Source organism: Aethina tumida, chromosome 3, assembly GCF_024364675.1.
Source record: "Aethina tumida isolate Nest 87 chromosome 3, icAetTumi1.1, whole genome shotgun sequence".
Taxonomy (NCBI): domain Eukaryota; kingdom Metazoa; phylum Arthropoda; class Insecta; order Coleoptera; family Nitidulidae; genus Aethina; species Aethina tumida.
Window position 1 is genome coordinate 24696664 of NC_065437.1, and position 24613 is coordinate 24721276.

General features: G+C 33.4%; 5 protein-coding genes across 8 annotated transcripts; 3 read left to right on the top strand and 2 right to left on the bottom strand.

Moving 5' to 3' along the window:
* The first annotated feature begins 63 nt into the window (after nucleotides 1-63).
* On the top strand, nucleotides 64-858 carry LOC109593966 (rRNA-processing protein FCF1 homolog). Its single transcript, XM_020009108.2, has one exon. The coding sequence runs from the start codon at nucleotides 164-166 to the stop codon at nucleotides 773-775; it is 612 nt and encodes a 203-aa protein (XP_019864667.1). The 5' UTR covers nucleotides 64-163; the 3' UTR covers nucleotides 776-858.
* LOC109593967 (NADH dehydrogenase [ubiquinone] 1 alpha subcomplex assembly factor 2) lies at nucleotides 844-2231 on the bottom strand. Its single transcript, XM_020009109.2, has 2 exons — nucleotides 2089-2231; nucleotides 844-1332 (listed from the first exon to the last, which is right to left on the bottom strand). Exon 2 carries the CDS (start codon nucleotides 1321-1323, stop codon nucleotides 904-906), a length of 420 nt encoding a protein of 139 aa, XP_019864668.1. The 5' UTR covers nucleotides 1324-1332; nucleotides 2089-2231; the 3' UTR covers nucleotides 844-903.
* Nucleotides 2232-2528: 297 nt separating this feature from the next.
* LOC109593951 (serine/threonine-protein kinase 10) lies at nucleotides 2529-16101 on the top strand. 4 transcript variants are annotated; one of them, XR_007547612.1, is made up of 15 exons: nucleotides 2529-2684; nucleotides 2981-3660; nucleotides 8226-8500; nucleotides 8562-8741; nucleotides 10723-10801; nucleotides 10862-10956; nucleotides 11017-11309; nucleotides 11362-11635; nucleotides 11702-12208; nucleotides 12268-12695; nucleotides 12755-13275; nucleotides 13332-13738; nucleotides 13793-14032; nucleotides 14490-15015; nucleotides 15164-15303. XR_007547612.1 is itself a non-coding variant. In XM_049965433.1 (14 exons), the coding sequence occupies exons 2-14, from the start codon at nucleotides 3138-3140 to the stop codon at nucleotides 15326-15328; spliced, it is 3987 nt and encodes a 1328-aa protein (XP_049821390.1). In that variant the 5' UTR covers nucleotides 2535-2724; nucleotides 2981-3137; the 3' UTR covers nucleotides 15329-16101. The 4 variants fall into 4 exon arrangements, 1 of the variants encoding a protein (XP_049821390.1); XR_007547610.1 differs by having other exon boundaries at nucleotides 2532-2724; XR_007547611.1 differs by having other exon boundaries at nucleotides 2533-2688.
* A 398-nt stretch (nucleotides 16102-16499) lies between these two features.
* Nucleotides 16500-20396, bottom strand: LOC109593962 (leucine-rich PPR motif-containing protein, mitochondrial). Its single transcript, XM_020009102.2, has 14 exons — nucleotides 20107-20396; nucleotides 19865-20049; nucleotides 19437-19809; nucleotides 19163-19382; nucleotides 18924-19109; nucleotides 18638-18839; nucleotides 18379-18591; nucleotides 18113-18324; nucleotides 17901-18062; nucleotides 17476-17849; nucleotides 17256-17423; nucleotides 16967-17195; nucleotides 16738-16915; nucleotides 16500-16683 (listed from the first exon to the last, which is right to left on the bottom strand). The coding sequence occupies exons 1-14, from the start codon at nucleotides 20232-20234 to the stop codon at nucleotides 16529-16531; spliced, it is 2985 nt and encodes a 994-aa protein (XP_019864661.2). The 5' UTR covers nucleotides 20235-20396; the 3' UTR covers nucleotides 16500-16528.
* A 91-nt stretch (nucleotides 20397-20487) lies between these two features.
* On the top strand, nucleotides 20488-21277 carry LOC109593974 (60S ribosome subunit biogenesis protein NIP7 homolog). The gene is made up of 3 exons (XM_020009116.2): nucleotides 20488-20640; nucleotides 20694-20919; nucleotides 20972-21277. Exons 1-3 carry the CDS (start codon nucleotides 20585-20587, stop codon nucleotides 21230-21232), a joined length of 543 nt encoding a protein of 180 aa, XP_019864675.1. The 5' UTR covers nucleotides 20488-20584; the 3' UTR covers nucleotides 21233-21277.
* The last annotated feature ends 3336 nt before the right edge of the window (nucleotides 21278-24613 follow it).

Below are 24613 nucleotides of genomic sequence, written 5' to 3' on the forward strand. Positions count from 1 at the left end.
TAAAACTGTTCATGGTACTACTATGTACCATCCAAATTGTTTTTTAAACACTCAGTATATGTGTAGTTCTGTTACGTGTTCAACACGTGCCGAATCATAACCTACAATTTTGCAGAGGAAGAAGATCTGGTTTGTTTTGACTGTTGTACATTTAGTATTTATCATGGGGAAAACGAAGAAAACTAGGAAAATCGTCGAGAAACGATATGCGAAAATGAAGAAAATGATCAGTAAAAGCGACCCACGGATAAAAGAATCGCTGCGCGCACCACCCAGAAAGAAAAAACCGGAGGACCCACACCAAATAAAGGTTCACGAAGCCCCGCAAGTCAGTTCTGCGTTGTTTTTCCAGTATAACTCGCAGTTAGGACCGCCGTATCATATATTAATTGATACTAATTTCATTAACTTTTCAATTAAAAACAAGCTGGATATTATACAAAACATGATGGATTGTTTATATGCCAAGTGTATTCCTTACATTACAGATTGTGTCCTAGGTGAATTAGAAAAACTGGGCCAGAAATATAAAGTGGCTTTACGTATAATTAAGGATCCCAGGTTTGAGCGAATACATTGTCTGCATAAAGGGACTTATGCTGATGATTGTTTAGTGCAGAGGGTTACCCAACATAAGTGTTACATAGTGGCCACAAATGACAAGGACTTAAAACGTAGAATAAGGAAAATACCTGGTGTTCCTATTATGTATGTGTCACAGCATAAGTACACCATTGAGAGAATGCCTGATGCATATGGTGCCCCAAAAACATAATATCATGTGAATTTTGGTTGTTGATATTTATAATACACATATTTTATTGTAAAAGAAAATAAATGATTTTTTTAAATAAATAATTTATTTATAACTATATACAACACCCAAACCTAAACTAAGTCGATTCATTTCACTGGTCTACCAGGTACAGTTTCATACTCAGGCCTTTTGGGGAACGTCTCATAACCCTTTTCCAAAGGTGTCATTGCTCCAGCTTTCTTATCCACTTCAATGGCATTTTTTTTCTTGATCTGCATTATAGCATAATTTTTCATGACTTCCTCCTCAGTTGGAGGCTCATTCCTTCGCACCCTAAGCCAGGCCTCCCATTCAGCAGGCATTTCTTGCATAAAATCGTCTTTTGTGGGTGGTTCAAACCATCTACTAGGCTTTCTTTTGCCAATGGAAGGATTTGCAGGTATTTCATAATATTTATTGCCAAAATAGTCTGATCCTACCTGGTTTCCTCTTATTTGTCTCGGTTTTAAGGAATTGATAAAGTTTCTTATTATCATTGCCCATATACTTCTGGATTGTTGAGCCATATTTGTAAACTGAAAATGGTTTTTGTGTTAAATTATTATATTAAGAGAAAAGCAACATTTTTATGAAAGTATATTTACTGTAGCTTTAACAACTGAAAAATTAAATTGTTTCAAACAAACTGGATATTTCAGATAATTTAAATAATTACAAATTTTTATTTCTATTTAAATAGTCAATAAAGCAATTCATAGAATTGTATTGAGTATCTGAATTTCAAAATGTGTTGATAACTTGCCAATCAATCAATTTTAAAATTTGAAGAATTAAACAATTTGAAACAAAAGACAAATATTTTAGATAATCTACACAATTACTAATTTTTATTTGCAATACACCTCAACATTATTGAAACACTCGATAAGGCAATTCATAGAATTGTAATGGGTGTCTGAATTTCAAAATAGGTATTGTTTATATCTGATAACTTGCCAATAAATCCACGAAATCTACCCATTAAACAAATAATAATAGTTCCCTTTAAGTTTTTACTGTAGATAGTTCATAACTGAGCCTTTAATCCCTGACTGAGAACCTAACCTTGTAATATTGAATATAAAATTTCAACTCACGTACATAAGCTCTTTATGAGCTTATGCCATTTTATAAGCATGAACATCCGATTTTGTTGGCGATTTTATAGGGCTTTGCAACATCTATTCTTATCCATTTCAAATAGAGTCTTATCCAAGTGTTCAGAAGGTACATATTGTGAAAGGTGAATGTGTAAACATGCTTTCCAATATAAAATCTAAATTTATTATTACCTGGGGGCAAAATACGGATGTTTTTAACAGAACCAGTGGTTATTCAAATTTTCTGATTTTTGTCAAAACATTTCCAATTCAATGTCATGCGCGACATTTACAGTGTTGTGAATATGGTGGTCTGTGAATCACAGGCTGTGATTACAGGGGTTGTTTCCTTGTGCTTAAAGTCACCAATGCGATTTAAAACTTAAATAAATATACTTGTTTTCAATAAGGATAAGTTTTATTTAAAAATATTAAACTGTAGTGTTTAAAATTCTGCAAAGTTACAACACTAGTTTTTTCTCGTTTTATTGATTAACTAATCAATTAATTAACACTCAATAAATCTAATCAATATTTTCCAAATAAGCGTTTCTCCCCAAAATTTTGTATAAATAGGAATTCAGTCAACTGCGCACAGTGATGTCACACACAGGCGTGGTGCGCCGCGGGACGAGGGGGGATCAGGACGAGGTAAAAATTGGCATGGCCGACGGTTATTAGAAGATGAAAATACACAAATGCGATAAAAACGGTGCGGCGTTGAAATTGTGAAAAATCGAAAATTGGCACGGTCGAATGCGGGATAGAGGGTGGCCGTGTGCGACAGTGTAGGTTTGTGTGGTACTCGGTGGATTTCGATGTTGGCAGGTTGGTGGCCATAAACTTGTAGTACTGACATTTCCTTTCACCAGTCATGAGATGATCACATTATAAAAATATGGTTTGTTCGCGGAAAAAAATTCAGTTTTGCGCATCGGATACGTTGCGATCTTAAAATAACGCGAAGATACGGCCCTACTGACCGCCTACCAATGATCGAATCGGCGTCTCGACGCGTTAAATATGTTTATTTACACATTACCTGTTAACTTTCCTGAGAGTAAATAAACTCCTTTCGTTACAGGTACCCCAAACACCTCAAACTAAACAATGAAAAGGAGAAGAAGCTGCTACGATCCCGGCAGATTCGTCAATTATTCAAATAGAAACTCAGTGTGATAATGACCTGTTTATATCCACTATATTATTATTACTATTAGAATCGTAAATATAAGTTAAAAATGTCGTTCCTCAGCAACATTAAAAAAGTGCTCCACTTTGGGGGGAATGATGCGAAAAAGAAAAAAGTTTACAACAATGTCCGCATGGACACAGATCCAGAGGAGTTCTGGGACATGATTGGTGAGTTGGGCGACGGGGCTTATGGTAAAGTGTACAAGGCACAGCACAAACACACTGGACAGTTGGCCGCCGCCAAAATGTGTCGCCTGGACGAAGAGGAGGACCTCTCTGACTTCATGGTCGAAATTGACATTCTAACTGAATTCAAACATCCAAATGTGGTGGAGTTGCATGAAGCCTTCCAAAAGGAGCACCAGTTGTGGTTATTAATCGAGTATTGTGATGGTGGAGCATTGGACAGTGTTATGACTGAACTAGAAAAACCTCTTACTGAACTGCAGATCGCTTATGTGTGCCAAAATATGTGTAAAGGTTTACAGTTTCTTCACAAATCGCATGTCATTCATAGGGATTTGAAGGCTGGAAACATTCTGCTCACTATGGCTGGTGGAGTTAAAATTGGTAAGTATTTTTTACTTGTTTGAATAGTAGTAAGTAAGTTTTGACATTTTCTATTGATGGTATTTTTGATAAATGATATAGATTACAGAAAATATGTGAAGAATAAAAATTATCTATAATAGTTTCATAAAATTACTGATAAAATAGTACCTTTATCTTTTAAATATCTCCAATAACTAGTCAATATTAAGTTTATTTGAGTATAGTTACCAAAATTAATATTGTGTAACCTTCTAATTTTTATACATTAATATGTAATGTTATTCCTATTTACCCAAGAGCCTCATGATTTATTTACCTATAAAATATTCAAATGATATGTGATACCATAATAATGCCTCGTAAATTTTCATAAACAATTTTAAAGATATAAAATATTGTGTCTAATATTAACAACGCATATTTAAAATTGATTATATAAATAAATACTAGATAAGCAGGTACATATTCTTCATTATCATTTAAGTAATTGGTAAATTGAATAGAACTTTTCTTGTGTCCCACTTTTTGGTTGTTGTATATTTTTCCCGAAAAATACTACTCCCAACGCCGAAATAAATTGATTTGTTTAAAGAGGTTAATTTGCAAGGTTAATTAAAGTATAAATAGTACAAGTCACGGGTTAACTGAAACTATCAATTGTCTTCAAAATGAATCATAAGAGACCAGCATGGAATTTATTTAATGTGCAGAAGTTTCCTGCACGATACGAATTTAAGTCGTTTTTATGGCTTCACTCGAAAATTATACGTATGTATATTTCTATAAAACGTCAATCGATAGTGTTATTTATAGTTTTCGCGTGTTTATTAACTTTATTACGTGTATTGATCAGGAAAATACATCGCCAAGAATAAAACTTCATGTGGTTATGGTTTATGAGATATTTTGGATTAAATTTTCTCAGAAGAATATTTGTATTTTACTGTTACGTTGGATTTGACAACATTTAATTTTAGAACATATGTAATTGCATAAATAATAAATAAAAGTGATTCATGTGTGGAATACTTCATTGATAAATTTTATAGTAGTTAGTCACTGCATCATGATACACCCCCAGGTTTTGGTTTACGTGAACGTAACCCACAAATTAGCATATAGTGGTGACCAGGGAAATAGCACCCGTTTAAAAAATATATATTTATTAAATAATTTATACGAAATTTAAAAAAAAAAATGTGAACACTGTTGTACTCTTTGTTCGTTAGTCACCTGTAAACGGTAAGGCAAGGCATAGCTACCATTTGGCCAGTTTCTCTATTTTTTTTTTAATAATACGAGAAGTGATTGATTTATTTAGCGTCTTAGCCCATCCATTCTTCTTTCTCTCCAGTTTGATCATTCTGAATTTTAATTTTTATTACAGTGTCACTTTGACCAATGATAAATAATTATAATAATAATAATATAAGTAAAAGATCACTAGAAAATAAATTTATTTAAATTCGCTGAGAGCAATAAAAGATTATAAAGTAAAAAGTTAATTTTATCATTAAAAAATAAAAAAGTGCATAATTTTTTAAAGAATACAATTTAAATTAACCAGTTTAACCATAGTAGACAACAATAACAGAAAATACAATAAACATTATAGGTATATTTATAATATACACTCTTGGACAAAAGTTTGGAAACCAAAAAATTGAATTGTTTATTGTTCGAATAACTAATAAACAATTATTATTTAAATAAAATTACTGTTCAATATCCTGTATAAGGAATTAATAAAAATGCTTTTATAAATTGTATTTACTTTCATTAAGATATTGTAAACTAAAATAGAATTTTATACAAAATTAAACTTATTGGTCATAAGTTTTGGAAACTTTATTAAATAAGTCTTTTATTATGTGCCGTCATATTTTTTATGTGCTGCCGTATTTTCCTTTCCAAATTTTTGTCCAGGAGTGTATTTTAATAAGTTAATATAATATGTGATCCAAAAACAAAGAAAAGTATGGAATATTGAAATATATTATAAATACTCACTGGACTGGAAAATTGAATTAAATCCTTTTATAAAATATCTTAAAAAATTTTTAAATTTAAAATTTATGCTATTTCATAATATTACAAATGCGTATACAAAAATATAATTTACAACCTGTTAAGTTTGACATGGGCACGAACTTCATTCATAAATATTTAAGAGACAACATTGTCGGGGTCGGTGAAGGTCCGCCACGAAACATTAAACAACGCGGTGTAACTAATTTATGATACTTTTAATTTACATAAATCAACCGGTGGTTAATCACTGTTTATTAAAGTACGTTTTCCAAACCCGTACGAATTCCATTATTCTGTCTACGGCTGCATAAAAAACAATTAACATATTAATAATGCGCTCGTGCTCCGTACAGTTAGCAATGCGATCCGATCTGAGGGGAGAACCGATGATGGTGCCGCTACGCCGCCGTTCGCCGCGTGAAGTGTGCACAATTGTTGTGCTGTTAATGTGTTGAAAATGGAAAAATTTCGATTTCATGCCAAAGCTATTTGAATATGTGTGCAACCGGTGGACGTGCGTTGCCTTTAAAAATTAAATGCCCAAATTCTAGCTACTAACTGGAACGTTACGCAATTTAATTAATTGCGGTCATTGTAATGCTGAATTTATTTTGAATTATTATGTCTGGGCGAAAGAATGGAACGATTATGTTTATGCAGAAAGTTACCCCGTTTCGCAGTTTCATTTTACAACGTTACAACTATTTTATTGTTACAGTGGCAAGTGTGCAATTAATTTTCTTTAACCTAGTATGGTATGTCTCCTTTGTCACCATTTTTACCGCATTAAATCAGTTGCACATTTATAAAAAAACATAACTGCATTTAATTAAAGAGTATGTGCTGTAGAAGCATTAACTGAACAGCATTTGTAATAAAGGTATGATCTATACACATTCCTGGTTTATTTTTACAATTCCTAATTGATGCTGATCTACTTGGCCTTAGATTGTTGTTAGATTACATGAATCATTTTTTCTCAAACAATTAATTATTTATTCTATAAAATGTTACACATATTTTTCTGAATTGAGCCGAACATAAATATGGTAACTTATTTTATGATTTTTAATGATTAAATCTATATTATTTAATTTATCACCTACTTATTAACTACGGGAAACGGTGCTCCTCGTAATTAGTAGAGTAGTAGTATATAACTATAGACAAAATCATTAAAACAATTATTATATAGAGCAAATAACAAAATTGTGAATATCTCAGAAAATAAATTTTATCGTAAATTAAGAAAAAATAAACGGTTTTTGTTAATCAGTGTTGTCACTCCTAGCAGCAATACAAGCCCGAATTCCACGTCGAATGCTTTCTATTAAATTATTAATGTCTTCTTCCCCATTCTTTTAAAGCTGCCGGTATAAATTGTTCTGTGTTGTCAGTGATATTTTGACCAGTTCTAATACTTCATTTAACGTTATCCTATAAGCGCTCAATGGGATTAAGATCCGGTCAACAAGAGGGTCACACCTTTTATTTCCTAATATTTTTTTACAACTTTGCTGGTATGTTGATCAGCATAAATAGGAAAGAATCCCCGAAAGCACCTCTTCTCGTTTCCTAACATTTTCCGAAAGAAGAACACCTGTGGCTTGCACAAGTTGCCTTTAAACTCAGAATGGGATGTAATGCGATTTCTTTTTGCAATGTGACCTAAAAAACGGTCCTGACTATTTGTGGTGGCTCTTCCACGACTTCACCTTGGCCTATTTTTAAGGTTCCCAACTCCAGAAACCTTGAATAGGTTTTCGAAACTGCGCCCTGTGTGACTCCTACCGTTTGTGCAATTTGTCCTCTGCGACATGCCTTGTTTTTCCCTTCTGGACTTCTCATAACCCTACATAAGTCCACTTCACTACTACTATATAAGAGAACAGTGAAATTGACAATGCAAGAACAAATCTTACCACGCATTTATATTTTTTATTAAAAAAAACATTCGCTTTTTATTGGCGACTAATATTTTTTCGTGAAAAATAATTCTTTCTTGTGAATACTAGGTGATTTCATATAAGTTTGGATGTGTGTACCTTCAAGTTTCTTGATTTGATATGATGAATTTGATTATAAACGTGATTCCTCATCAATCTTAATTTATCATGTTGAAACATATTTATTAAGAGTATCGTTTGAATTGAATTTAGACTCTAGTGAATGTGATCTTAAGCAAGTCAAAATTGGGCTTCACATTTTTAGTAGAAACCAGAGTTTTTCTTGTAGGTCTGGTATCAATATCCTTCAGGTTGGGTTTAATTTCAATTGAATTGAATTGTCGAATTATCCAGTTACCGATTTTCGTACTACCACGTGGTCAGTTTCACCAAATTTTTTAAAAAATAAAATTAGTTTGACCTGTTACATGATAGGCACAACAATAACAAAAAAAATAAGCATTATTGGTAGTGGCATCTAATTGAAGTAGTACCTCTCATATTCTTAAAATATTTTAATAAGATATAATTATGACCACTACTCTCTGTGAATGTCACGCAAAAAGTTGTTTTTATGCCATTTAACCCTACGTTCCACTTTTCCAGCTGACTTTGGCGTGTCGGCGAAGAATAAGAGCACGCTGCAGAAGCACGACACGTTCATCGGCACGCCCTATTGGATGGCTCCCGAAGTGGTGCTGTGCGAAACGTTCCGCGACAACCCTTACGACTACAAGGTGGACATCTGGTCGATGGGCATCACCCTTATCGAACTGGCCCAGACTGAGCCGCCTAATCACGAGATGTCGCCGCTCCGGGTACTCCTCAAGATCCAGAAGTCTGAGCCGCCAAAACTGGAGCAGCCGTCCAAATGGTCCAAGGTAAGAATGACACGATCAGCGGTTAAGGTCGCCGGTTTTAATGCCGTCCGGTTGTTTGCAGGAATTCAATGATTTCATAGCGAAAGCTTTAATTAAAGACCCACATAAGCGGCCGACCTGTGATGAACTGCTGAAACATCCCTTCATCAACTGTACGCTGGATTCGAAACCTATTCGGGATTTACTTCTGGAATATAAGGCTGAGGTTGTCGAAGAGGAATTGACTGACGATGATCCGGAGGTGAGATATGTTGATGTTATTGTCGGTGGACGTTCGTCACTTTATTTTTATCGGGTGGTTACTAATATTTCCTCTAATGTTGCGGTATTAATTTCCGCACATTTTATTTGTTGTTTTATAACAGTATATCAAATATTCTATTTAATTCCCAAGTGGAGTGTGTTAATAAAATTTTACCGCTACGTTTGTTAATTCGAAAATGAATCCAACTGACTGAATTCATGCGAGATGATTTTCAATTGTAAAACAACTAACACGTCAGTTGCCTTAAAATTACACTGATTAGGTATTTGTATTTTAAATTAGCACATTTACTTAATATTTACGTTTCGATTATTCAACCAGTTGACAATATTTACATAGTAATTTTAAATTTCTCAACAATTACACCATAAAAAAACCAATGTGACTTATTTATCATTTGGACTGGTTGTAAAACTGTGCCAACTCGAAAGACCTGACCTTCATTCGGAATATCCGCATTTAGAAATTATTTAAATTTTTCACATAATCCTTTTATAAAATAACACACTCGCTTTTATTTGTTAATATCTTTAACTTCCTGTACATGTACAAAAATGCTTTTGTCGTCAATTTCATGCTTAGCGCGGTAGGAAACATCGAAAGCACAAAGAGCTTTATCAAAGAATTGGTAAGTGAGTAGGTTGTCCACAATTAGAGTTTCATGACTCCTTAGAACAGTGCCCTAATAAATTATCCGTGTATCTGTTGTACAAGAATTGCCCTTCAATTTTACGTTGTGTGATAATTGGCTTTGCTTGTTTCCTTGGGCTTCATTTGGTTGTCTGATAAAGATATTCCAATCCACTGATTCATCACAATGTGATTATCATAAATCTATTTAGTAACTTCCTTCGTACTCACGTACGTTTATGTTTCAATTTTATTGGAAATATAATTTTCCTTATCTTTCATGTTAAAACAAATATACATAATGTATGAGTAAATTACGCAACTGTTAATTTATAAGTGACGTACTAAATTTATATATCTGTATAACTTAACAAATTTTTGATAACATTGTTTCCCCTAGGCCAATAACACTCAATGTAACATAGAATTAAATTCCCACCATCAATCAATTATTAAAGGTTAATAGTCCTGCTTATCTACTGACGGGCGTCGCTAAAACAAAATTGTGAGCAATTGTGGCATATTTAATGTTGATGTCTATTTAAAACAGCAGTAAACGCTAATTAAAAATTTATTGTTTTCTTAACGCCTTTGCTTTTTGTCGGTTTTTTTCTGAACAGTGGGAATGACAAGGTTTTTGCCGGACGATTTAATGAACCATGCTCCGAGTATTTTACGCAACTTCTATAATTAACGCTGGTTATTTAGTAATTTGACAAAGTATTCACCGTCCATTTGCGGGGATAATAATTAGTTTTGTGTCCATTTTTGCACACTTTTCTAATAATTGAGTCGATCAACATATTTGCGTTGATTCTCTGGGTTAAATTAGACATAATTCTTAGAAATTTAGTTAAGGTAACGTAAATAGAATGTGTCAATAAAAACAAGTTGAACTTAATGATTTGGACGGTGGTTCTTGTACACAAATTATGTACCCGTAAATGTGTCAAATTTGACGTTATCACGGCTTATTTGTCATGCATGCGGCTCACCGGGTCCTCCCACTCCTGGCATGCTTGTTCAGGTGAGATACATTTGTTTCTCCTACTGTTGTCGTGTGCATATATGTTGAAGTTTGATGTTACAATGTGCACACCAGGAAGTGATCTGACTTCAGTTTTTACTGATACTATCAGGTCTAGATGTAATTTACCCAAATTGGCATGTCATTTAGTTTATGTGCTTTATAGATTGCCTTTGTTTACTATATAAAGATTTATTTGGTGTTTCCATTTTAAAATATAAATGAAAAATAGTTTATGTACGTTATTTATATAATATAGATGTGTTTTTGAGTTTTATTCTACTGGTTTTTATGTTATAGGACAACCGCACCTCTCAAGTTCCTCTGGACATAGAAGATGACTCTACTTCAGTTCGAAGCAACGAAGTTGATAGTAAAGGTATATAATTATAACTATTTTCCACATGCGAGGTTTTATATTATTTTGTCACTCTTCCAGCGAGTGAACCCGACAGTTCCAGTTCCGAGAAAGATGACACAATCAAACCCAAGAGCACAAATGAAGAACCTGCCCGAGATAATGATGACAAAAAGGTACCCCAACGATTAGTCATATTAGAATGATTATTTAATTCATTTATCCTTTATTGCCAGGTTGAGAGAAAGGAAGAATTGCAACGCAAAACATCTCGGGATAAGGGTCCGGCGCCCCCACCTCCTCTTCAAACACAGCACTCCTCCTCATCGGTGGGATCGGGCGGCTCAGAACGCGAAAAGGGGCCGGCTCCTCCGCCACCTGTTGCCATACCACCACCAGCAGCCCATCCACAGCCCCCAGTTCCTGTGCTACCTACACCGCCCTCGTCACCTATCAGTCCTCCACCCACGCCGCCACAACCGGAACATCCACAGCATCAACCGACACAGAGGGACGACGAATCCGCTCAGTTAGTACAAGTCATCCTAATAATTTCAATTTTAAACCATTTTTACTTTTAGGAACAACGAATCGGTGGAAGAACAGCGCCGTTCGAGCGCCAAAATAGCCGAGATAAAACAAGAATTGGAGTCCCAACTGGCAAAACGACAGCCCGATGAAAGGGGCGACGCAGTGACGGTAAGTTCGCATTCGACGACACCCGACGACAGTCTGAACTTGGTGGTGGTTTCGACGCCACCTGCCGACAGGCACACTAAACTCAACACATCGACCATCACGATTAATTCAGATTTGCGAGATCCGTCCAATAGTCTGGCGTCGAACATCAGTCAGGTGCGTTCACGATTTGGGAATCTTAGTAACCTTAAATGGTTTTAATTAACTGTTTTACTATTTCAGGTGACTGTGGTGACGACACATCCTCCTGTACTTATCGATAACTCCCAATGTTCGTCGCGTACTTCGTCGACGTCGCCCAGCAACAACAGCTCTAATGAAGTTGTAATAGTGGCTAACGCCACCAACAAGACACATGTCGAGTCGTCCGACGATGAGTATTGTCCATCCCTCGATTCGCTTGAATATCCGCCGCCTAGCGAATTCCGAGATAAACCTCCGCAAATCAAGAAGCTGGATGAAAGCGAGGTCTCCATTGTCGGTTCCAGCTACGTGATCAACGATTCTGGTCTCGACGTCTCAGACGACAGTTCCCGGCTATTGGACACCACCCATGTGTCGGTGGTGAAAATCGACGAAGAAAAGGTGCAGGTTAAAGACTCCACGTCCTACAACTTCCGCAGTTCGACCAGCGATTTGTCCAACACGTCGTCTGGAAAGAGCAGTAGCACAAAGAGCGATTACGGTGATGACGTTCGTAGTACGTCAATAATTTTGGATGGTGGACAGGTAAATATCATTAATATTAATATTTTAGTACAGCAAAACTAATTCCAAATATTTTTAAGGACACACTCGAATCGCACTCGTCGAAACACCACAAGCACAATGGCCAGATCGTTCATTCGGGCAGCGGGGACGAAATTTGCCGCAAGAGTCTCAACGGCAAAGCGTACCCGGACAGTTTCGAATCGGCGATGTCCGATCGGTCGCACAGCGATTGCGGATCGGTGCGAAGCACTGACTCCTCCCATCAGCGCATGCCCGCATCCGTCGTCAGCAAGAGAGGTTCGGACGTCGAGAGCATATCGATAGCTAGTCACGAGAGCCACGGCAGCAACAATGGCAAAATTGCGGGAGGAACCGACGGCAAAAGCGAGCGGCTCTCGGAGATGGACGAGACCGAAGATAGCGTGGTCGTACTCAGGAAGCCGCCCAAGTCGAAAATGGACTCGAGCGCTGCCCTTAGCCGCAAGACGAGGAAGCGTACGAGAAGGTGATTGCTGCTATTAATTTTATGTTTGTGTAGTATTGTACGTCTTTATTCTCCTGTAGGTTTGAGAAGGACGGTATCATGATCACGACCACCACTTACAAAGTTATCGGTGGTGACGAAGACAACTACAACGGTACCGATCGCAAGCAGGAGCTGCGCGAGCTCAAATACCTTCAGAAACAGGAGCAGAAACAATTCCAGGACCTGACAACCAAAGGAACCATCGCCCTCGAACAACAGGAGAAGAAATTCGAACAGGAGAAATTACAACTCGATCGCCAGTACGAAGGTGACTTGGATAACTTGAGCAGACAACAACGTGTGATGATTGAACGTGCTGAGGCCCAGCAAGACGCCGACCTGCGCGCTGCCTCCAAGAAGATCCGTGCCGACCAGGAGCGCGACCTGAAACAGTTTAGGGAAACACTCAAGCAAGAGTTGCGATTGATGAAAGCCGAGGTGGATCAACTACCGAAGGACAGGCGAAAGCACGAGTACAAAACCAGAAAGGACAACATGGACGCTGATCACGCCGAGAGAGAGAAAGCTTACGTCGACAACTTAAATGAAAATCATGAAGGTAAATTTCAATGACTCGTCAGAGAACGTCAAATAAACAATCTTCTTATATTACAGCAACTCTGCGACGACTCAGCGACACTCACCGCGAAAAAATGGCCTTAATGGAGCGTCAGTTCCTGCAACAGAAGCAACAGCTAACGAGGTCCCGCGAGGCCGCCCTCTGGGAGATTGAAGAGAAACAGATTCACGAAAAACACCAGCTGATGAAACGTCAAATTAAGGAAATCTTCATATTACAACGGCACCAGATGCTGACCAGGCATGAGAAGGAAAAGGAACAGATCAAAAAGCGTGCCGTCCGCAAGGAGGAGGAATTGCTCAAGAAGCAGGCGACGGAACGCCGTAACTTGCCTAAGAGAATCAGACAGGAAATGAAAGCACGTGAGCTTATGTTTAGGGAATCCATCAGGATATCGGTGACTGGGAACGATCCCGACATGGAGAAGAACAAAGTCAAAGAGGTGAGTACTTTAACCCAACAAAACAAACATAGTTTATTAAAATGTTGACTACAGTTCCAAGAGAATGAGAAGAAACGCTATCAAGCTGAACAGAAGAGATTCGAGTTGAAACATAGGCGACAGCTCGAAGAGTTGAGGGCCCTCAGTGACGCCACAATCAAAGAATTGGAACAGCTACAGAATGAGAAGAGGAAGATGCTGGTTGAACATGAGACAGCCAAGCTAAAGGAACGTGAGGAAAGTTTCTCTAAAGATCTGAAAGAGTGGAAGGCACAGCTTAGTCCAAGAAAGAAGGTCAGTGATTGTTATAATGAACAATAATTATAGAATTATTAATACGCACGACTTAGTTTAATTACATTTCATTGCCATTCATGTAAATGATGATTTTTTAATTGTCCACTGCTTGTATGTCAGAGATTGCATTTGAATGATCTGGTGTAACTGTGTTCACAAACCACTACTAAGCTGTGGATAATTAAATTAATTGCTTTGGTTGTTTTTTATTTTAAAATGGTTCTGAACTTTTACATATTAATTAAGAGCATGGCACTTGAATTGCATAACCACTAACAAGGTATTTCACTTAACTGAACCAAAATATACTAAAGAATATCACAGTTTATTTCTCTGGGGTGCTAAAAATGTGCTACAGATCTTTTTTAGCATTCTTTTTTGAATATTGGCAGCTTGTTTGTACTTCTAATTTATCACAAGTCACTTACTAACCAATTTGCATGAATTCTTGTAGAAGTTAGAAGAAAAGTTAAAGAAGATATTGAAGGAGGCGAAATACGACAAGTATTTGAAACTGAACTTGCCAATGCCGGGATCCTGTTCTACCGACGACGACATACCTTCAACACGCAATTCCATTCGTTCCGTTCCCTCCTCTCCCTTAATGTCCGAAGAGCGTCGAAGCAATTTGTCCGCCACCTGGGGACACCAGAGGCACTGGAGCACCACCGTGCTCTTAGAGTCCGAAAGCAAAGATTCGAATGCTTGAATGTGGACTTTAAAAGTGCAGGGTGGTGTTGCAGACTTTTGAGGCTTCCGTTTTGCTCTTTTGTCCCATTGTTTGGCGATTATTTTGATGTTTTATGTTAATACTCTTTACACATATAATACTTTTTATGTTCGTTCCTGTCCACATTTAAAACACCCACTGGCTTAGTTCTATGTTTTGCAAATTTTACGCTTTTGTTTTGTTTATAATTTATTTTTATCCATTATATGACATATCCTGTATTATACACAATGTTTATTTCTTACACAAGGTAATTATTTACATTTCTTGTATAATTTTGTATGTAGGAATTTACTGTTTATTTTTACACAATTTTTTTATGATATTAAATTTAAAATAATTTTTTTTTTTTAATTTAACCATAACATTGTACTTATAATAATTTTGAATATTTTTAGAAACTCGAGGAAACCTTTGCTCAGCAATTAGAAGAACAAGAGAGGGTGTACGGCCCCGTGTCACCGTTGTCCCTGCCTACAGACCTTCCTGATTTGAACGCAGAAAATTGCCGAATTGGCTTGGGATCTACCAGAAGTAGCCTATCGTCGGTGTCCGAAGGGTAGAATGAAGAATGCCTTTGAAGTGAGACAGACTATAGCTCAGTGAAATTAAAACAAGGACTAGTTAAAAAAGTGTACATAATATTTACACAGACTGAGTATCATAAATATATAATTTATAAGGAAAACAATTAGAAGAAAGTTAAGAATAAATGCAATTTAGGTGACCTGATCTACTTAAAAAGAGGAATGTTTTATATCTAAAAGTGAATATGTTAAGAATAAAGTAAATATGTAAATAAAACGCTTTTGAAGGTTTTTTAAGTTTAGTAAATAGTAATGTATATTTTTGCAAGATTTTTAGATTTAAAGTTTTTGGTGTTTTAATACATATTTACTTTTGATATATCTTATTTATTTTTATCTGATAAAATTCAGTAAAGTTCAATTGGAGAAATCGTTGAAATGAATCTCATTATACAACATCTTATTGATAAACATATTCTCCTATTGCATTTCATCTGAGAGGCCAATAACGCATATTCTGTTATATTATCTAAAAATTTATTAATCTATTAAATGCATTTACAGACTGACTTACAGAATATTGTTACATTTTAAGTATTCATTCTGAGTTAGACTTGTTATATATAAATATACTCAATATGTTGCTTTAATTCTTAATGTTAACAGATTACTCTTCTCTCTTGTAAATGTAAAAATTTTCCAAGAGGTCTATTTTCGTTGTTTTGTTACCTATTTTTTAAAATTTTCCCTAATATAACATTCAAGCGAAATTAAATTACTATTAATATATTAAATCATCATGTATAATACACATCAATGCTTGAATTAAAATTTGTATCTTGTATTCAATTTGCAGATGTTTCAGGACTACAAATCAAGAATAACTTTTTCTTTAGGTTTTACGAAGATCACAGTCTTATGTATAATATGAAAATGATTATTTAACTGTTAAACTTTAATGTTATTTACTTTAGTGATGTATATAAACATTCACATATTTTTCTAACTCACTTCAGAAGAACTGCATGATAAATTTTATTCTAATACTTTTGTACTTTTTGCCAATATCATGCTATTCTGTATTATACAATATGTATAGTCAGTGTAATTTTATTTTATGTGCATATTATTACCATTAAAAGAAGTTATACAAATGAAAATTTTGTGTTTTTTTTATTATACCTAGAACTTACAAATAAAACAGAAGTTGCTTTTTAAAATTATCTATTAACACTTTCAAGAATTATAAAATTTAACATTATCTGGTATCTCACTGTTACATTTGATAAAAATTTTTATTAGGGGCTGGGACAACTCTTTTTTGAGACTTAAATCTTCTTCACTTAACTCATTGAACAATTCTAAAGCTGACTCATAATCATTTTCACTACCTAAAATTTATTTTTTTTTTAATTCTAAAGTACTGGAAACATAAATTTACTTACTGTATATTTTCATTATACTATTAAATATAACATTTTTATTTACAATGTTTGAGTGGATTTTTTCAGAGGCTTTGGCTAAATTTTTTAGGGCGTCGATTTTCTTTTCAAGGACCCATCGTTCGCATCTCTTATTTATAAAATTATTTAGATTACGTGCGATGGTAACATCATTTATTTGCTAAAACCAACATTGATAAATCAGAATAATGGCAGTAATTTATTGTATTACCCCTAAAACTTTTTGTAATTTATTTACTAAACCGTTTTCAGCCAATGAGGCAATGAAAACAGATAATGTAGAAACTTTTCCATGAACGTTTTCCGTCGTATCCAACACTTTATTAATTAATTCTAGATTGTTTGCTTTCATCACTGCATTTAATAATTCTAATTGCAAGGGAGTACAATTATATTTTTTAGACAGCTCTTCATATTTTTGAACAGCCTGTTGTAAATCTCTGAAAATTCAACAATGTTCAATAATTCTTCCATTGTAGAAATTAAACAAATTCACATACGTATTTAAATGCAGTCGCATTATTGATCCCAAAGCTATGTTCATTTTATCATTAGCAATGTATCCATATTTTTGTAAAATATTCAGCATATCTGCTTGTACCTTAATATCATTTAAAGAACTTAGTAAGTTGCACACATTTCTAATATTACCCTTTGACGAAACGTTTCTGAAATTAAACGTTATTATAAATAAACTGAGCCAGAAATATATAATTATACCCTTTGTTGCCCAACCAAGTAATAACATCAAAAGCTTCCTTAACATTGTTATTTTGAATTAACAATGTCGCCAAATCCACAATTTTATACGTATCCAAATTAAAATCCGGGTGGTTCTCCTTTAATTCCTCAAACAACTGTAAACTCTGTTGTAAATGCCCTCCTTCAATATAACTGTGCATGATGGAAGATTTCATTCCCGCCGATTCGGTGTAACCTTTATCAATGAACATCGCCCTAAGTTCGCCCACTCTTGATTGGTTACCTATGGCTGAGTAACGTTGAATTAATTTTCGCAAGACTCCCCTAGTTTCCATTTTCTTCTCAATTAATTCTTCGAGGTGACATTCAAGTTGTTCCAGCGACATGTCACGCTAAAATGTATAATAAATTAGAAGTTATCAACTAGTAACTCCCTTACTTACAGGATGTGGAATTTTTGAGGCTTCTGGAGTTAGGCCAAATTCAGTTAAATTTTTAAGGGTTTCTTCAATTGCTGCTTGATTATTCGGTTTAATTGAAGATATAATTGATTGTATGGTTTCTGATGAATTGTATGTAACTCTTAACATCCGCCTTTTTATCTCCTAAACAACATCATAATTAATTATAATAAAATGGTATTTAAACGAGTTACCTGTAATAATTTATCAAAATGCTGGAGATTTAATTTGTTAGAATTCAGTATGTATATTAGGAACTCCCCAACGTTGTCATAATCTGAAACGTTAGATTCGCAATATTTTGTTAATAATTCAACTATGTTTTTAGAATTTCTTGTATTTATCCAAGCCCTTGCTAATGTGTGCAGCATATCATCACCATTTATTGGTACATGATATTTTTTACCTAAAAAGTTATGGAATTATTAAAATTTAAATTAAGGTGTTTGAGTAAGTTTACATAAATATGCAGCTTTATTAGTATCTTTTATAGTTAACAGATGAGCAATTAATGGGCTTAAGATTTCTGTAACTGTGTATTCATATTGCTGAATATTTTTGATCAAAATCTCTGGTTCTGATACGTCGCAATACCTAAATATATAATTTTGTAGTGACTCAAAATCAAGATGTACATTTAATTCTTGAATTTTAGCCATAACTTCCATTACACCTGCAATTCATTATTAGAAATTTTCACAAGCAGCACAAGAGTTTACCTTGTTCTCCAGATCTTTTATGTGTTGTAGCAAGTATGGGCCAAAAGTAATGAGGTTTTAAGTCATTTAAATTTTTCAACAACATCCAAGCTGAATCTGTATATCCATTACGTAGAGCTAAATTGGTCAAATTCTCCAAACAGGTTGCATTCAATTCACGTTCTCTAAGCTCTTTTGCAATTTTAATAATTTTATTTATATCCTTAAAAACATGGTTGAATTGGAAATAGAAATGAAGAATAAATAAATTTTTATACTAATTGTAACTGAATATGTAGAAACTCACTTGATTACAGTGCAACATATCCCTCAATAAAATAAAACCATAGTTTGGGTCTGTACTCGGATCAACATATTTTTCATATATGAAAAAAGCAGAGTCTTCTTTATTCATTCTTATTAAATGAAGACAAATATCTTTCACTTTTTCCTGATTATCCCTTGATAATGACCTTTCAAATAAATGAGGCAACTGAAAATTAAACAAATTTAACACATTTACATTCCTAATATTGATATTTTTACCTCATTTATCCAGGCATGGTTTCCATGGCTTCCCAAAGTTTCTAAGAGTTTCAACAAGTGATCATCATTTAATTGTGGTGATGAATTTGCAGTTTCTACAAATTCCTCAAATTTAGAACTAATTGCCAAACCCCTCAGTTTTGCCATTTGAGTGTTAATTGATTCTGGAATCTTTGCAGTCTTCATTGTTTTCAGTACATCATTTCCAGCAGCCAAATTTCTAAAGTTAACTTATTAATTTTTATGTATTACTTGTGTGTTTACATTTACTAACCCATTAATGATATGTACAAGCAATAAATTGTTGAATACATCTTCATCTACTGGTACTTGCTTCTGTTTCATGATTTCTAAAATATTAACTGCTTCATTAATCCTACCTAATTCACAAGAATTTTCTAAAAGACTCTTGTAGGTGTCTTGATTAGGATTTTCGATTGAAAGTAATATTTTTGCATGAACCGGTTTTCCATTTTCAGTACATGTTTTTATGAAGGTATTGTGGATGTCAATATTACTAGCCTTGCTAGCCACAGCTTTACTGTAAATGAGTTGACACAACTCATCCCTTTTGTCTTTGGAATAATTGGGTAACAATGCACCAGTGTAATTTAAGAGAATTATAGTTTCATCTGTCGATAGATCATCTGAAAACAAAGTGTTAAATTTTATTCATTTAATGTATTGTCAAAGAAAGCTTGCCAAAGTTTGTAAGTGGTAAAAGTTTGACAATTTGTTTATAATTTGGTACATGCTTGTAACTATTTTGAATTAATTCTTTTAGATTATTGACCTTAGGTCTTAAATTGAAATTGTCCTTAGTTGATTCTAATTCTGTGGTTACATCTGATTTTCTGGTTGTGGTGGTTAAGGAATAATATTTAATGCTAAAAGTTATATAAATTTATTAATCAACAACAAAGTTTTACAGCAATAAATTATACCTTGAACTTATAAAATTATTTGGTTTAGGTATCAAATAAAAATTTCGTTGTTGCGGGTAAGTTGAAGAAATACCATATTTCCTGATTATATTAAGGTATTTAAATACCTTAAAGGTATTTCTTTGCATTTTTAAAGAGAAGACCACATGAATCAGGAAGCTGATTAAAGGCACATATCCATTGTTTTATTTATAAATACTTTAAGTTCCAATATTTATTCAATTAAATACAAATATAATAAACTATTACATATGGACATTAATGTTACCTACAATTACTTTAATTGTTAATTAGAATATTGGTGTGATATAAAAACATTTAAATTTAGTCACAAGATAAATATTAATGTAAACCTAACATTAAATACAGGTTATGTATTGGAACACACGAGAGAAGACGAAGAAGAAACAGTACCAAAACATAACCCTCTTGTTACACGTTTAAAATTTAGTTTATAAATTACGACAAGCAAATCAACATGAAGCGATTATCTGAAGAGAGGACAAAAATTTTATTCGAAAAATTGGCTAAATAGTAAGTACCAAATACTTTGCATTAATTTATTTACTTAATATTGTGCTTTATAGCATTGGACCCAATGTAAAATTATTAATTGATCGACCGGACGGTCTCTACTGCTTCAGAGAGCAAAAAGATAGAGTGTACTATGTATCTGAAACAACGTTGAAATTAGCAAATACTATACCACCAGATCAACTAATTTCTGTGGGAACTTGTTTTGGGAAATTCACAAAATCAAACAAATTTCGTCTTCATGTCACAGCACTCAGTTACTTAGCACCTTACGCACAGGTAGTATTTGTATTTTAGGGATATCATTGTTTATTAAAAGCTTTATTTTTAGAGTAAAATCTGGCTCAAAGCACCAGCAGAACAGCAATTTTTATATGGAAATCATGTGGCTAAGTCAGGTCTGGGAAGAATAAGTGAAAATGCAGAAAAATACCAAGGTGTTGTTGTGTACAGTATGTCAGATTTGCCCTTAGGTTTTGGTGTTGCTGCCAGATCAACAGCTGAATGCAAGCATGCAGATCCTATGGCTTCTGTTTGCTTCCACCAAGCTGACATTGGCGAATACATCAGGTCTGAGGAGGATTTGCTTTAGTTTAGCTAATTTTATGTATTTTTGTTAATAAAATATTTTATACAACATTTGTGTTTTTGTCATATTTACTATATCTTGGTTCAACATCAATTCAACATATTTTAGTGTCAGGATAATTGAAAATAAACAATTAAAAATATTAGAGAAATTGTTTTCTTAGGCATTAATGAATTTGAAGTATAGTGATTATGCGTGGCGACCTAAATATCTTACAGGCATGCTAATGGTTCATTAAAATTCAAATAGATTTTTATGAAATTGTAAAACTGTTGCGGTTTTCATTATTTGCATATAATCATTGAATCAGACCCTCTTAGTAGACTGTTTTATGCCATACATTATCCAATAATGCATAATATTAATTTTGATAAAAATCTTGTTAATGTTTATATTTATTTTATATTTTCGTCTATTTAAAAGAGGTTTATTGTTCTACATATTCGATTTTCTTATAAAAACTAAAATATCACAATAATTTCTTTTGCCGTTACTTAAATAGACGTAGTTTTAGCACGCTAATGTTAAATACCTCCATTTATTATAGAGCCTGTAATTTATCAATTAAAAAAAAATTCCTCAACAGTATCTGGAGAGATTATCTGTAAACTAATGTTATTTTTACTTAAATATCAGATGTCTGAGATAAGTATAAAAAATATGGTCAATTAAAGAATATCTAATAGTAAATGAAATATACATATTCTATTATTGACTTTAATTTTGTAAATATTAATTATGTCACTACCGAACTACAGTAATGGCTATACTAACTTATTAAAATGTATTAAAAATATCTCATTATACATCTGGTCAATCTATTTTATTCTTTAAAAAATTGTGTATTTTTTTATTTTTCAATTGCAAAAATGATAGTAAATTTTTACTTTTGATTTATTGATTATTTACTAGGGTTTTTGAGTTTATTATAATAATCATTGGTCGAAGTGAAACTTTAAGAAAAATTATAATTCGGTGTTACCAAGACAATAAGACATGGCTGAGAATTTACGGCTAATAAATCACTTTTTAAAAAATTTAGAGAAACTGAAAGCAAATCGACAACGGGATAATTTGAATGTCAAAAAACAATCCAATCTCATCATCAACCGAAATTAAAACCAACCTAGAGGAAATGGAACTTGCTGAAATTAGTTCAAGGACTATAAGAAGTGTAAGATGGCTACAAAACCCTGGTTTCTACTAAAAATGTGAAAGTCTGATATTGACTTGCTTAGAATGACATCCACTAGACCACAGAACAATGGAGACGAGTAGTTTTTTGTTAAACTACATTTAATTTATAAAATATGATGGGATAAAGGATAAAACTGCACAAAAAATTTGTTATAGCCACTGTAAAATATGGTACCTACCGGCTTAATTATGGTATGAGGATGGTTCAATTCTTTTGACTTAAGCAACCTTAGTCTGATTTATGTACATACAGGGATATAACAAATAATATGTCGAATTTGTTTCCATATATGAAAGAAATGACGTCCTTGATAAACGTGTTTCAACATGAAAATGATCCCAAATTCAAAATTGGGACGGATTGGTTAAAAGACCAAAGCATTGCTGTTTTGTTTTACTCCTCTGAAGATTTAGACATCTAACTATATTGGGAAAATGGTCGAGTCTATGCCACAAAGGTGGACTAAAATTATAAAACAAAAAAATTATAATACAAAGTTTTAAGAAATAAATATATAAAATTTTATAGAATATATATAGTAACATTAAATAAAAGAGTTATGGCAAAAATATTTAACACCTTTAAAAGTTGCTATACTAATGACCACTACTGTATGTATATTTTATTAATATTAATATAAATAAATATAAATTATATTGCAAATAATGATAATGTGTAATTGTAAGATTTTATAAATAGGATAATATATTTTAAAACACATATAAATATATCATTTGTGTTTGTCTTATTATATACAAATGAGGCGTTCCACCCCACTTGCGTAAAACATTCAATAATTAACCCCTAAACAGGGCTAAACAGCGTTCCAAGTATTTGATTAGCGCAAGAAAGGAAAAAGTAGCCCACGACGTCCATCGATTGTTGTGTACATGTGTAGGTCTCCAGGCGACGACCACCGGCTACTTTCCACCGTCCACCCAGATGACCAATACTCCTCCTCTATTACCATACGTTATTGGCGCGGTCACGATACGTCCAGCTGTGTTCGCGACGCGTCCAAACTGCCCCGACTTGTCGCAAAAAATGCCACCAGAAAAGTGAAAAATCGCAAAGTGCCACACCAACATTTTTATACCGTTTACAATGTTAATTATATTTTGAAAAGTGCGTTTTTACAGTGTTTTGAAAATGGTTTTCCACGTTATTTTAATATGGTTTATAAAAGGTATTCTAGTGTATTTGTAATTTTTCTAAATTTTCTTTTAGATATTATTTGCTGGTATGTAATATTTTTAAATCCATAATTCTCATTATAAATATATATACATATTTATTTAACTAGATCTTTAATATTCTTAAATTCTATTTAGACAATAAAGAGTAATAATTAAAACCGTGGTTTATGATATCTCAAGCTAATAATAAATAAATGATTCTGTAGTTCAATTAAGAATTAATACTTTAAAATTGTGAAAAAAAAAAACAATCTTACTCATCTAATCTCCTGTAGAAGTAATGAGTTCATTAATAATGGCTTAATAACTTTTATTTCAGACATTTAAATGTTTAACGGGAAATATAAAGAACATAGTATAACATATTATAATATTTTAATGAATATACTAAAATAAAATAAGTAATTCTTCAAAAGTTAAAAACCCAATGTAAAATCATTATGATGTATTGTGAATTTCCGGTAAACATATACTTGACTGGTCATTTAACACAGAAATAAAAATACCGACCCCTCGACTTGGGGTCATTATCGTTCACTATCAAAAACGAAAGTGTCACGTCACCACACAGATTTCATTTTTGGGGTTATTTTACCCCAATCCCAGGCTTAGGAATTGGTGTGTATATCAATAATCTAGAGAGATATTTGATGCAATCTAGTTGTAAATAGAACAAGTAAATTGGTAAAATAAACAATTATTATGTTTGATAAAATCTATGAATATATTTTTAGAGTTAGTAATTAAATATATTGTATAAATTGATGAGTAGTTCATGATTAAACTTATGATTTTAAAGATCAATCACTTGCTGTTTATGTTGGGCATGGTTTGTTTATACTATTTTCTATATCGATTGAAATGGACAGTTTATAAAAACATTTGCCCTAGTTTTATTTAAAGGGAATATTTAAATATTATAAACCAACAAAGGATAACACGTAGAAATTCCAATTTTTAATATGCACACAACAGTTATTTATATTATTC